The sequence below is a fragment of the Odontomachus brunneus genome, unplaced genomic scaffold (genome assembly GCF_010583005.1).
Source record: "Odontomachus brunneus isolate Ranch 3 - 2012 unplaced genomic scaffold, Obru_v1 Obru_scaffold_031, whole genome shotgun sequence".
NCBI lineage: Eukaryota > Metazoa > Arthropoda > Insecta > Hymenoptera > Formicidae > Odontomachus > Odontomachus brunneus.
Window position 1 is genome coordinate 1,714,109 of NW_022639481.1, and position 14,467 is coordinate 1,728,575.

General features: G+C 33.7%; 2 protein-coding genes across 5 annotated transcripts; both read right to left on the reverse strand.

Annotated features, from left to right (window-relative positions):
• Positions 1-108: 108 nt before the first annotated feature.
• Positions 109-4,321, reverse strand: LOC116843293 (glycine-rich cell wall structural protein-like). Of its 2 annotated transcripts, none has more exons than XM_032813607.1 (4): positions 3,327-4,321; positions 2,025-2,175; positions 904-1,078; positions 109-666 (listed from the first exon to the last, which is right to left on the reverse strand). In XM_032813607.1, exons 1-4 carry the CDS (start codon positions 3,342-3,344, stop codon positions 315-317), a joined length of 696 nt encoding a protein of 231 aa, XP_032669498.1. In that variant the 5' UTR covers positions 3,345-4,321; the 3' UTR covers positions 109-314. The 2 variants fall into 2 exon arrangements, with proteins under 2 accessions (XP_032669498.1, XP_032669497.1); XM_032813606.1 differs by having other exon boundaries at positions 904-1,096.
• A 157-nt stretch (positions 4,322-4,478) lies between these two features.
• On the reverse strand, positions 4,479-11,420 carry LOC116843292 (ankyrin repeat domain-containing protein 13C). Of its 3 annotated transcripts, none has more exons than XM_032813603.1 (10): positions 10,732-11,420; positions 10,538-10,579; positions 10,101-10,205; positions 9,868-9,999; positions 9,429-9,640; positions 8,862-8,993; positions 8,577-8,738; positions 7,873-8,273; positions 7,492-7,499; positions 4,479-6,926 (listed from the first exon to the last, which is right to left on the reverse strand). In XM_032813603.1, exons 1-10 carry the CDS (start codon positions 10,856-10,858, stop codon positions 6,874-6,876), a joined length of 1,374 nt encoding a protein of 457 aa, XP_032669494.1. In that variant the 5' UTR covers positions 10,859-11,420; the 3' UTR covers positions 4,479-6,873. The 3 variants fall into 3 exon arrangements, with proteins under 3 accessions (XP_032669494.1, XP_032669495.1, XP_032669496.1); XM_032813604.1 differs by having other exon boundaries at positions 7,410-7,499; XM_032813605.1 differs by lacking the exon at positions 7,492-7,499 and having other exon boundaries at positions 10,732-11,419.
• Positions 11,421-14,467: the final 3,047 nt, after the last annotated feature.

Genomic DNA, 14,467 nt, shown 5'->3' on the forward strand with positions numbered 1-14,467 from the left:
AATTCAAATTTATTAACTTAACACAAATCCAATTTAAATAAATAACTAATAATATAAATAAAAAGAGTTAAAGGAATAAACGGATCTTGTAAACAGATAAAAATAAAATTACATCAAATGATAAAATTATTTATTTTTCAGAATGTTGGATCCGTTATATTACAAAGGTACATTATTGTTTTATGTTATATTATACATGTGAGGCATTATTTATATAATAATAAATCTTAAAATTACGATTATTTTGTCTAACTGACAAAAACATATTAATAACAAACAATTTAATATGTAAAAACATACATAACATTGTGTGCTTAGGAATAACCGCGGTAACCGGACGGATTAGCAAGTGAAGCACCATAACTCGTACCAGTACGAACAGTATTTGAATAATATGGGTTTCTAGATGCATAATTTGTACCGTATCCACCTCCATAACCGTATGCGTCATCATAACGACCATAACCACCACGTGGTCTATATCCTATGTAACCGTCGTCGTTTCCAATACCGTAACCTCTTACTCCTCCTACTCCGTAATCCCCATAGCCCCCATATCCTCCATAATTTCCATATCCGCCATAGCCACCATAACCCCCGTATCCACCGTAACCGCCACCATATCCAGGAGATACTGGATATCCTACATTACCATAATAACCATATCTGCGACAAAAAATTTAATTTCATCACGTTGTAGTTTTTAATGTTTTATTTTTGTATTATTTTCATATCTTATTCTCTCTTTTTAACTATTATCATCTTTAATTTAACATATCTTTAGGTCTTTAGGTTTTTCTTATTCTTATATTTTATGTATTTCTTTCCGTTTGCCTTATATTTTTTTGTAGGATTAAGTAAAATATATAAACTCAAAAACATTGTTAATATATCGAATCTTACCCAAGGTAACCGCCACCAAGAGGCCCATATCCTCTATATCCCGGACTTAGACCATTGTATGACGTACCAGGATAAATTGATCCGGCGATTCCCGGATAACCGCCATATGTCTCTCCAGGGTATCCTCCAGAATATCCTCCGGGATATCTTCCAGGATATCCAATTGACCCATAATCTTTGTTTAAATGAAACGCTAGGGTAAAATCCTTTTGTGTTAATAATTTATGAAATGAATGATAAATTATATATTATTTCACCTGAGACGCGTAAACATTCACAAAGTATGAGCGACATATCATTATGATTATGATACGAGCAAATTAAAATATCACTATTATGTCGAAATGTTTACCGTTTAGACATTAGACAGACACGCAATTATGCGAATTTACACGCACAAGATACAGAATAGGTGTAATAATCGATTCTTATCTAACGATGAGTAATTGGTGTATTAAACCTAAGTATGTCACTGCCATTCTCACGCTCTGACTTCGAGAGTCGAGCATTTCCCATCGCTAAAAAAAAATGATACTTTGATGTGTAATAAGATGCTAATGTAACGAGCCGCGCGAAGGTCTCCCGACCCTCTCGAGAATACAACGCGTGATTCACGAGATTTTAAAATGAATAATCCAGCTTGTGTTTGTCACACACTTCCGCGATGTTCCGCGTAGCTCCCAAGAGATTTCCTAGTCAGTTCTATTATGTTATTTCCGACATTGAGAATAGTCTGTGTAAGAGTATAGATAATGAAACTGAGATACAATGAAATAGTTACACAGAAACCAAAGAAATATTTACAAACAGATATTAAGAATAAAATAATATTCAAATAACTATTTGTGTAGCAATAAATTCTTCACAATAAATTTTCCCTGTCTCAAGAGATACAAATTAATCTTTTAGCATACACGTAACGATGTTCATTCGACAAATCTATGTTATGTTATGCAAGTAGTTATTAAATTGTCATGTCAAGAAAACTAGCTCGATGTAATGTGTCAGCAATCTCCTTGAATTACTTCATGTTTAATCGTTTATCGTTACTGGCAAAAAGATTTGTTTTTGCATTCATAAAAATATAAAACAAATTCATAAAATAGTATTGTTGTCCTTACTTCGATCACTCGCAGATGCAGTCAGATCTCCTGGATCCCCAATATCCATAGGCTGTCCATCGTTCACGGGTCTTAATTTCGTGAGCATTTTTGATTCCGGAGGTTCGGCTGCACTGCTGCATAGTGCAATTAGACCGCAGAGGGTCGAAACCTGTGTGTAAGATCTTGTCTAGTGAAAAATCGCCATCGAGAAATATCGTTTTCTAGAGAGGGTCTTCTATCCTCAGTATTACATAAAGCAAATTTAGACAGAACAAACCAGAGAGACAGAGTAACGACTCCTACTTCCTCTTTGTGTGAGATAATCTCGATCCAACAAACAATACTCGCAATTGTGAAAGAATTTTTTCTCAAAATAAGTAACACACGCTCCTCATTTAGCTTGCTTTGTATTGATTTATCTTATAATAAAACGTACAAATATTTCGGAGTAGGAAATTAACTCGGCATTCCGTCAAAATTAACTAACAATTAAGTGCATTTTTGACAATTTATTCTCACGACGACTTCACAACGAAATGATTTGATTTGGCTGTAGCATTTAATTAAGGATTAAAATACACGATTCCATACGATGACATATAACAATTGTGACATCATTACAGATAACAATTGTAACATCATTATAGTTCGTATTTTTCTACGTCGCAAAGCTTAGAAAAACACAAAGTCAGCTGATACGAAATCAGTGGCTCTGAAAATTAATAACGTATGGCAGATAGATGTTATTGTTATTTGTAATTTCCAGTTTTCGGGTAAATACTCGATTATTTCGGATAGTATAAAAATACTCGAGCAGCATCCGCGAATTTGAGTATCAGATAGATATCCGGATAGATCCGGATATCAGATAGATACCCGGACATGGTAATTATCGATTTATACTGATAGCACTATAAGCAAGCGTTTTGCATAATGAACAATGTTATCACACATCTAAAATTGCATTAGCAATTTTCGCATGCATTCCCGAGGAATACGTTTCGCGATATGCTGTTTAATTATCACACCAAAGTAAACTTTGTTAGCAATGCGCGCACACTTGAAAGAAGAGAAATTTAAACAAAAACCTTCATCTCTCGTGTGTCGTGCAGATGTATGATTAATGCATGGAATTATTTAAAAAACTGGAATTATTTAAAAAAACTAATCAAATTTCAAATATTCCACATATTTGATTATTTGATATTTCGCATTATATATCGAATGTATTTCTGACGAATTCAGAATCGACTTCTTCTCAGCGAGATTTTTATGTGTATGTTACGGTCAGGTGCGAAGAAATATGTTAAATTTACTCACAACGACATACAACTTCATAGCGCCGATACCACCGATCGCATCCTTCGGGGAAACACGGTGCCCGAGACACGCGGAAGGACGATCTGCTCTTGTACCAGCGTACAAACCTCTATATATCCTCTCCTCGAGTACATCGAAGTGCCCCTCCTCGTATTTCAAGGTGGTCTCGGTTGTTTGAGCTTAGGTCGCTCTTAGGAGGCGCGATGACAAGGACGTTGACAAGAATCGATGAGACACACCCGCACATATGTGGAAACTATACCCGTTCGCGGAATTCACGTTTCGTTTCCTTCCGTCCAAGTGTACACAGCACCAGTCACTCTTGGGGAATTGTTGTGCAAGAAACTTGGAGATCCCGGCGTTGCATATTTGGCAATAAGTCAGTATTTCGTAAAAAAGCAAAAGATTTTTAACGTAAAAAATTTATCATGCCAAGTCTACATTTCGCACGTTCTCTATTCTTTGTTGCTGCTTTCCGCATCTCCTCTGAACGCAATGTTATATAACAGGTTCTATGCATAATCGTGACATTGTGATCGTAATGACATCGCCGCCTCTCTTTCATATTTACCGACAGATCAGTTTCTCTTCATTAATTGATTGACCTTCAGCGCTATGAAGTCTGTATGCAGTTCCGACAGCATTTCCTGTAACCGTAACGCGCTTTGTTCTCTACTCCTCCTTAAAGATATGTTTTCCAATTCGGCATCTTTCCGACACGCGATATCTTTCCGCCGATATCGAGAGCGGAATTGCGATCGTTTCACGGATTTTAATTTCTATAGGATCTTCACGCATACACACCACTCTTTCCCCAAACATGTCAGCGTTGCGCAAAGCGAGTACACGTCGTAGATGCAAAAAGACAGCCGGAACTTTCGCAACAACCTAAAAGGCGACAGACTCTCTCTTCCTGTAGTCCTTATCAGCACCGTCTTACAATGTCGTATTGATACAGATACATTCTTGCTACAGAGCAAACAATATTCACCGATCAAAAAAGCGGTCACGAGTCTTACACAATACCAGTTCATTTTCATCGAACTATTTTCTCTAACAATCTCTCATTTCAATACGCAACGCAATTCACTCGAGAATGACGCTCGTCGCAAATGTCGATGCACGTTTGGGTCAAAGCGGTAAAGATACATATTTAGCTCGTTACCCTCGTTTATTGCATTGTAACAAAGTAGCAACTAATAAAAGAAATACAATAAACCACGTCCTTTGAACGCGATTGACATTCTATGTATGTTTCTTTTGTTTTGTTGTTGTTATAATGTGTGCACGGACGATTTCTTCGGTTTCGGCTGCGTCAGCCGACAAGGCCGCAAAATTGATCATAAAGTAGTTCAAGATCGCGCGACTTGGATTAAAACATGACGACGCGACTTCTTCAAGGGATGACCGTACTCGGGTTACATTATGCCGATTAAGAGAATTGCGTGTCGTGAAGTGTACGTGCGTAACGCACGCCTCCTCGCTCCCACGCGTTGTATTGTACAATCGTGCGTGCTCTTCCGTTGTATGAACAGCGCAGGGTGTTCGGTAGGACGCAAAATAACACTTCTCGTTAGTTATTTCTTACAAATCTCCTTTCGCCAACGCTTAATATAATCCTCGTACATTTTATATAATACATTAAAATCTCACTTCTCAGTAAGTAATAAATTAATAAAGTATCCCGATTAACATTTCTATATTTTTATGGCGAATTAAATAATCGCGATTGCATTAGACTAATAATTCAATAGAATGTAGTAAGTTTTCGTCAATTATTTATCAGTCGTGAGCCTGAATTGAGCAAAGGTTAGTGAAATTTTTTGTGGATGTGATGAGTAACGGACGAGGGTATTTATCTGTTTGTTACTTGGAAATCTAGGTCTATTATTCAGTTGAAAGTCCACAATTTTACGAAAGCGTCATCGAGTTGGATTTCATTGTGATTGTTTCGGAATCGTTTAATAGCGAGGAAGATTGACTCGGTCTCATACTTTCGCATTCCACAAATAAAAGCACCCCAGAAACTCTCCGCTTACACGTAACGTAATATATACACAGTATCGAAAACTTAAGTGTACAAACTTTGAAACCATGATAAGTATGCGAAAATGCAAAAAAGATTTTCATTATGAGTTTTCACGTCTGGAAGAACTTTCTTCTTCGCTTACATAATAATAAAATCAAATGACTTATCGTGAATTAAGTCACTTAACAATAGATATAATTTCTCAGTACTTTACGTAATTACAATATTCAGAATTAAAACAACAGCATCGAATGCGGTATGAGTACGAATCATGTATTTTGATAATGATTTCATGCACTCTCGCGCAAGGATAAGAAGCTGGTGCCACGTTTCGTTTGGACATGTTTGTACTAAAAGAGACATATTACAACTGCTATAAGCTACGCAAGTGTAAATTGGTAATACTGAAAGAGTACATCCTAGACTAACATTCCTTCACATGGCCAATCGAATGCTATACTATTGACAAAATTTCAATAGTAAAAATACATATTGTTTGTGAAATTAGCGAAGAAATCAATGTGATTCATTATCTTCGCCGAATTTGAAATTGTTAGACAATTTGCGAAAAGTGCAGAATACTAATACAACTCTACTAATTAGTTACCCGATTTACTCTGTTTAGTCATTACGGTTTTCTAGTCCGCCGTCGCAGTCATATTAGATAATTACGTCATAGCGAAAAATTATAAGGAACTTTTCCACTGCTGCACGTTGAAATAAATTCGTTTCCTTATTCGTAACAAAAGTTGATTTATACCTCTATATAATTCTATTGTAACAATAAGTCACATACTTGTTATATAATCACAAACTTGTTTTTACCGTTGTAATCCAATGTGGCTGCAACGACGAACTTAAAATCTTAAGATTTCGCGGTGTGAAAAATCTCTAATTTAATTTCAAAGCACACGCAGGAAGTGACACTTTTAATCGCAGCTTTTTGAAAAATTAGGTTGTGTCGCTTATCGTGCGCAGTGTTGCTGGAGACAGTGCAAATTTGTGTCCGTATTTAATATATTTACTAACTGGAACATATGTTGGAGCACTTGGTTATCGTTTAAAAATTGTAAAAAGTTACAAAGTTACATCAGTACTGCGAAAACGTAAATCTTGATCATTATTCTCACGTCCGGTCGATACGCAACATATTGTCTCAGCAACACTGATCGCACGCAGCGTATATCTTTTTGAAGTACAACACGATATATGAATAACATTCATATCTCTTCGTACAAAGTCTACTTGGAAAACGTGTAACTAAGTTTAGGTACTAAATAGTGGTGTCGTGTGCAGGTTTAAGTAATTCCAGTGCGTAGGTTTGCTTTTCGTTCATAGTTTTGCTTCTCTATCGAACATTTCGTAAATATTCAACACTATTCGCTGTTAGATGTGATTGAATTACAAAGATTAGTTTACTCGATGAACAACACACAATGGCTTGAGTAGATGCTTTCCAGACTGGCCCAAAATCTCGAAAGCCAGATTGTCTCCTAGCACAGAAGGAAATAGTCCCAACTAGGCTGGACGTCGATTAGTATAAGGGTTCGAGGTGTCATAAGTCTGGAAATCTGCAAAGCGATTGCTGATGATTAATACGAATGTAGCGCATACGGTGTGAATGTTGATAAATGACACGGAAAACATTTATACGAACGTATACGCAAAATATTAAATCGCGCTAATTAACTTTACACCAAAGTTTAAGATAATAGACAGAGACTAATATTGCCAATAATTTTGCACTTATTCTTAAATGCGATTCGATAACGATATTCGATTATACGATATAATGGATTGTTAACGCGCTTAAGTGCAAGCTCCGTTGACAAAATTGTTTTTACAGAACATGCAATTGTTAAAATCCATTGCAGGAATGTATTAGTATGCATCTGTTAAATGATTTTGCTATCAGCACAGACACTCAAAATTCGTGTGCCAATATCGATAATTTAAAAGAGAAAGTATTTTATTATTACCGATAAAATTCATGTAATTTAAACAAAAATAACATAATTCTTATTAATAGAAATTTTGTTGCAATAAGAATTTACTAATATTTTTTTGTCTATCTTGAAGTTTATCCTCAAACGGATGACGCGGTATGAAGAACCATCATCATAGTCATGTACGCACCGTAACCTCTGAAACGTATTATTGTGCTTCGTTAAGATAATACATGTGCGGAACGTTTCAACGTATTAATCCTGACTAAGTAGATGTTACATTCTTGAAATGTGTAAAATCCAAAAATTTCTTTTATTGCTAATTTTTGCAAATATATATATCGGGATGTGTAGAATGTCTTCTTGGAAGTACTGAAGACTTGTAGCACATTTTTTGAGAACATCATTTATAAATTTATAAATTTGTTTTCTTAATTTTTCTCAATTTTCTAAATGATATTGCGTATTACATGTATACAATGTCATACAAGATTGTTTGCTTCTCAGTCCATTATGACGTTTTACACAAGCCGATAAGATACGAGATTTATTTGATCAAATATAAATTTACCTCATTGGATCTTCTTGGTAGTCTTCTGGCACTTTAAACACATTCGGATCTATGTCGTTGCGAAAGGCGAACTCTTGAAAAGTTATTTTAGCATTGATAGCAGGTAATATCGGTATATCGATCTTGACCGGGAATCCAGGAGGCAACTTCATGAGTACAAATTGCCGTAACTTATTTATGTGCTTAAACGGCGCGATCACTTCCAAAACATTGAGTAACATATCGACAGTGAGGGGGAAGTCCTGGCTCATCGCCACGGTAGCTTTAAAGGATTTACTACTTTCTTTATACACAAGATTTCTTCCTAGAAGCGGGCACTTCCCAGGAGGAGCGACAACATATTCCTCCCACGTTATATTCGATTCTGGCGGTGGATTCAACGACGCTCTTCTCGTGGGAGGCTAAGTGCAAAAAAGTATTATACATCTACCATTTCGGAATTAAGGCTCCTGGTCTCTCGCCGCTGAACTCTGGATTGATGACATTAGAAGTGAGAAAACGTATGTCCAAAATTCTTGCATGCCATTTCTCGCTTTTGATGTCATAATTCAATATGGCGCCGACGGATACTCAGGAGCCTTAAATAGGAGCTACTAAAGTTATTTAAGCAACAGTTTAAATAAACATGTAACATATCTTAGATAATCTTCATGTAACATATTTTAGATAAAGTTATATAAATACATTAAATATTAAAATCTCACCTCGCCATTTGTAAGTCCTTGAGAGCTACCTTTTGTAAGGGTCTCCATAATAGCCTTATTTTTTTGGAGATCTTCTGCACTTAAATGTTCACGACGTTTCCTACTTTCCAATACCATGCCATTAATTTGATAAAAATCAGCATGGAAGCCACCCACCATTTCCTTTATTTTAAATATTTACGAATATTTAATTATATGAATATACACAATATTAGATCAATAAAAGATAGATACAAATTGTGGTTATCTTAGCTAATTTATGTATAAATGTATAAATGTAATTACTCTTTTATCTTCTCTAAAAATCCACCCTGTCTGTGCCCTAGAGAATGTAATACCTTTGGTAGAGATTTGCGCTGCCATAATATCACTAGACATAAGAATATCAACTTCATCTTCTATATCAAGTTCTGTTTCCTAAAATACATACAAAATACATACAAAATAAACGATCGTTTTAATATGAACAAAGAGATAATTATATATATATATATATATATATATATATATATATATATATATGTATGTGTGTGTGTGTATACTTATATGATGTGTGTGTACTTATATGATGTGTGAATCGTTTAGATTTCATCTTTTCATTGAAACTACGCATAAACTGAGCTCATAGAAATGAATGTAAATTTAGCTAGCTATAGTTTTCCACGACGGTTGAGTTGTGCCAATGAGTCTATTCACACATGGTTTACATTTTTCTTATTGTAGGAGTGACAAGAGAATATGCCAAAAATTTCTAATTACATTATTAGTTCAGTATATATTATATATACACGATGTATTCAACATCATAAAAGAGAATATCGTATAGAAAACATATTAAAAAAGATCGTTAACCTCGTATCTCACTCTTTGGAAAAGTTTTGCTTTATTGTCGAGGACAGTCAATGAATGGTTGGGCTTCTTGTCGCCATTGAAGATGAAAGATACATCACCCCTTTCCCATCTCATGTCGTTAAAATCCACGAGAGTTGTGTCCATCCTAATAGAAGCTCCACTTTTATTTATTTTACATATGTCCGATGGTAACACTCTCGAGACTAATGGTACTGAAAGAAATAGATAAACTTACTGTTAATCTACTGGCAAGAAAAAACACAAATTTACATGAATGCAACAGGTGAAAACAACATAAATATAATAATTTAAAGAAATAGAAATAAGCCATTTTAATTTTGATCAATTGAGAAAGAAAGAGAGAGAAAGAGAATTTAGTACACAAATAGAGTTACTACATCTTCTTAGAGAAAAACGAATAAGCATACGAAGAGCTTACCCCAGCTCTGAAAGTCCCATTTTAATTCCATATAAAAATCGCCCATTTGATGTAGCGCAGTAACTAAATTCGGTCTTCTATCTTCCATCTGCTCTTTAGCTTGTTGCTTCAGTTTGCGTAGTAAAGATGATACTATAAAAAGTCATAAACATTTGGAGAATTTTCACATCACAATTATAATAAGACATTGGATTATGCCAAATATACAAATTATAATTCTATTTTATACTAACTGGTTTGCCTATCTCCATAACTGATAGCTTCAGCCAATGGACTCCAACCAGCTAAATTCTTTACTTTTACAGGTGTGTCATGTGCAAGCAATAATTGAACACATTCTATAAAACAATAAAGTAAAAATATAATGTAATGGACATATTTTTCAGTTACAAACTTAGCTTCATATCATAGAGAATTTAAGTTAAGAAAGAAGCTTTAACATCTTAAACTGACTTATAACAATATATAAAGTACACAGTTATATAAGAATGTATAATTCAAACTTTAAGTTAAAAATTTTGATTCTTCATATTTTTATTACACATCTCAGAGCTTTATCACTTTCTAATTTTGCTTTAACATTTTAAATCTGTGTCGTTAACAATAATACTTTTTAATACTTAGTTTAAATATATTAACAGAACCAAATCAGATATAAGAATAACCATACCTTTTCGTCCTAACATCACAGCTAAATGCAAAGGTGTGTTCCCTAAAACCAAAAATACAAGGAAGTTAAAACACAAAGTTCTGCTATAACTTTATGCTTGAAGAATCCTTATCACTGAAGTTGTATGCATAAGTATCAACAAGAGCTCTCAAAGCATGCTCAAAAGACGATTGTGTTTCAATGTTGAAGCAAACCTTGTTGATCCTTCTCGGCAATGTCGTGGGTCCTGATCAAGGAACTCAGTGTCTTTACATCACCTTGAAACACGCACTTGTGCAATGGATACTTCTCGCTCTCATTCTGCGCCATGATCATTGGCATTTGAGATCAATTGTGTGTTATAACAGCAGAAGAACTAAACGCACGACTCGATGCTTCGTTTCGCGGCATGTTCCACGTGTGATGGAAATGCAAATCATACTTGCTGATATTCTACTCAGGAATACTACAAGACGCCACACGTGTCTCACTCTCTGGCAAGATTATAACGCAATGTATTGCCTGGCATCTTCGCGCAATTTCCACACCTTTTCTTCTTTGGCCTTGTTTAGTTTTACAACTTTACGCTTTTGTTACACTAGATAATGTTATTTGTTAGGCTTAAGCAAAATTGCTGTTCGTGCGGAACTGTTATTCACCGTTGTGCCTCTGCGTGTGCACGTAAAATCCGTGCCTAGTGTACGTACTTTGAAGGCCGAATTGCTCACTGAGAAAAATACGAACGTTGGCCGGTAGCAAATAATATTAATTTGCAGCGACGAGCGATCGGTGACGGATCATGCATGGTTTTATCGCAAAACGTCGTGAAACTCTTGTTTGTCTTACGCAAGTGCAACACCAGCAACACGCTCTGCTGGCTCTCTCTCATAAACTTGAGAGCTATGTTCGTTTTACCTGCACTCTCCTGCACTATTATTCGCTCCTCTCTCACAGGAGTTTTCTCCATATACCAGCAGATGTCGCTAAGCAGTACAATCGCGTTTCGAGGATTTAAAGTCCCGACAGATTTAAATTCTCTCGCTTCAAGCCACAAAAAAAAACATCACTTTATTTTAAATTTTTAAAATATTTTATATCTTTTTAAAGATGGATTATGATCATTTATAGAAAATAGCAAAGAGATTAGACTTGTTTTAATATTCAGTTACAGAGAAACTCGTGAAAATGATCCAAATAACACAGAAAATTCAAAAAGAATTCAGTCGTACATCAATTCTGAGTTTATTTTCAGATGCAAAAAGAATTCTTCAGAGTTCAGTTCAGTGAAAAGAATTGTTTTTGCATCTAAAAATAAACTAAAAATTGGTGACATACGACTGAATTCTTTTTGAATTCTCTATGCTATCTGGGTAATAAAAAAAACTCACAATACTGATCTTCTCCGATTTATGTGAAATTATAATATGTTGAAATTTAGACTGCATATCTTTACCGTCAAGCTTGAATAAGTTGTATGGATTTTCTTATATTTAGTTAGAGTTTTAAAAATATATTTTACGTACTGACAACAGTTAATTTGTTATATGTAGTTACGTAAGTACCTTCATGGCACAAGATCTTGAAAGGATATCTTGGAGACTTGTGTGAACACTTAAAAGTCTTCGAGATATTTTTAAGATATTTTGAGAATTATGCGGATATTTAGTAATATCTTTGGGACATCTTTTAAATCTTGTGCTATGTGGGATTATATCAATTAGTCACTTACATATAATCAGTAACAAAATTGCAACATTTTTTTTCAAGAACTTGTATTTTTCAGAATTAATTAATCTCTCTCTCGAGTTTTTATAATCTATTATAAAAAATAAAACTGTTTAATTAGTTATAAAAATTTATAAGGAAAAAGTATTCTTTGTAACCTATTATTTAAACATTAAATATTTTTTTATTAATATTGCTCATATCTTTTTGCATAATAAACCAATAAGTGCAAATTTTCGTGAATTGTTGTTTAGTAATTTTATTATTCGTATGAATAATAAAATTACTGAGCATTAATAATTTATCTAGCCAATTTATTACAGCTAGTGACACTTTCTTTTAAGGGCTGCTGTGTAAGGAAAATTTATAAACGAATAATTAATTATATCCAGTCAAAGAATTCCTTGGTGTTGCCATAAACAGGTATAAGCACGAAAGCGATGAATTGGTTTGCCATGACCAAAATCGAATGGCGAGTGTTTGGTATCAACAGGTATTTTATTCGACCCTGAACATATGCAGAAATATTACTGGGGCAAGTTTTTGCGTTTATATATATATCTGACGCAAGAAATGCTCGTTACTCGTAGTTTCAGCTTAATCGCCATACAACCGCCAATACAACGATGAATACCAGATAGCACAGAGAATTCTAAAAAAATTCAGTCGTATGTCACCAATTCTGAGTTCATTTTTAGATACAAAAAAAATTCTTTTACTGAACTGAACTCTGAAGAATCCTTTTTACATTTGAAAATGAACTTAAAATCGATGACATCTTTTTGACATCGATTGAATTCTTTTTTAATTCTTTTTTAATTCTCTGTGCTATCAGGGAACGTTTCTCTCAAGATATATACAATCTTTGCTTTGCTTGCAAAATACGTGACCTATCCTTGATTGTGATGTGTATCAGTGTTATATTTAAGAGTAATTTAAACAGATTATTTTGTTTTCTTCTGTTTCAACCAGTTTTCAACCATATACTTGGGCTATCTAGTTAAATGAATGTAAGTACAGCAATATAAAAAAATTAATAAATGCAAAATGCGTAAACGTCAATGATAAATAAAAACAAAATTTAGATTTCCTTTCTTCCGATTTTTAAAAATTTATTTCTATAATTTAATACTAAAATATGAATTATTTTGTTTCTCCTCAAATAAATAGGAAACAATAAAATAAAATTAAAAATATGAATCTTGTGAATTAAAATATCTTCTTAAACAATAATCAAAGAACATTTCTTTTTTATTTTATTGGTAATATCCAACCAGATTATATTTTTTACAGATCTAAAGATAAGATCTAAAGATAAAACCTAAAGATAGGATTTTTAAGAAAATATTAACAATAGTTTTAATATGTTTTTAGAGAGTACAGAGAATTAAAAAAGAATCCGAAAAGAATTTAGTCGTATGTCACCAATTTTGAGTTCATTTTCAGATACAAAAATAATTTTTCAGAGTTCAGTTCAATGAAAAGAATTTTTTTTGCACTTAAAAATAAACTCAGAATTTGTGACATACGACTGAATTCTTTTTTAATTCTCTATATTATCTGAGTTGATATCGTTGATATTTTTCACTTACCTGACATTTTTGTGCTAATTGCATTAATTTATAAAACTTTATCATACAATTATGTAACATCTTACTGTACATATGTGTATTCTCTTGTGTGTATAATATATGTGCGTACGTGCATTGATATAATATCTTATTATGGTAATCGATCACGTGCAAGTACAATATAGTTCTTCGAAGAAGTTTCATTCTACCACTCTTACTTCGTCAGCAAAACAGGTATGTTCAATACAATCTATAAGTTAATATTAAATTCGACAACCAGTAATCAGTCTAGTTAACCCAATGTTAAACTCAATCTGTCTCACACAACACTACGTTTAAAATCGAGACATTAGACGTCTTATATTTCAACATCTGAGAGACGTTTTTAAGATGTCTTTTTAAATTTTTTTATGTCCCGATTTTAGACGTTGCGTTGTGTGGAATCAATCTGCGCATTTAACCAAGAAACTGGAAATAGCAAAAAAATGATAGAGAACCAACGAGTTTCCTTATTTGAATTATTAATGTGTATATTTTTAATAGAAAGAGTGAAACCGATAAATTGTATAAATTGCGAAACGTCCGAACTGTCAATTTAAGTAGCTCACATTCACATAATTCCTTTTTAACAATTAAAATTTTCTAATGATACAGT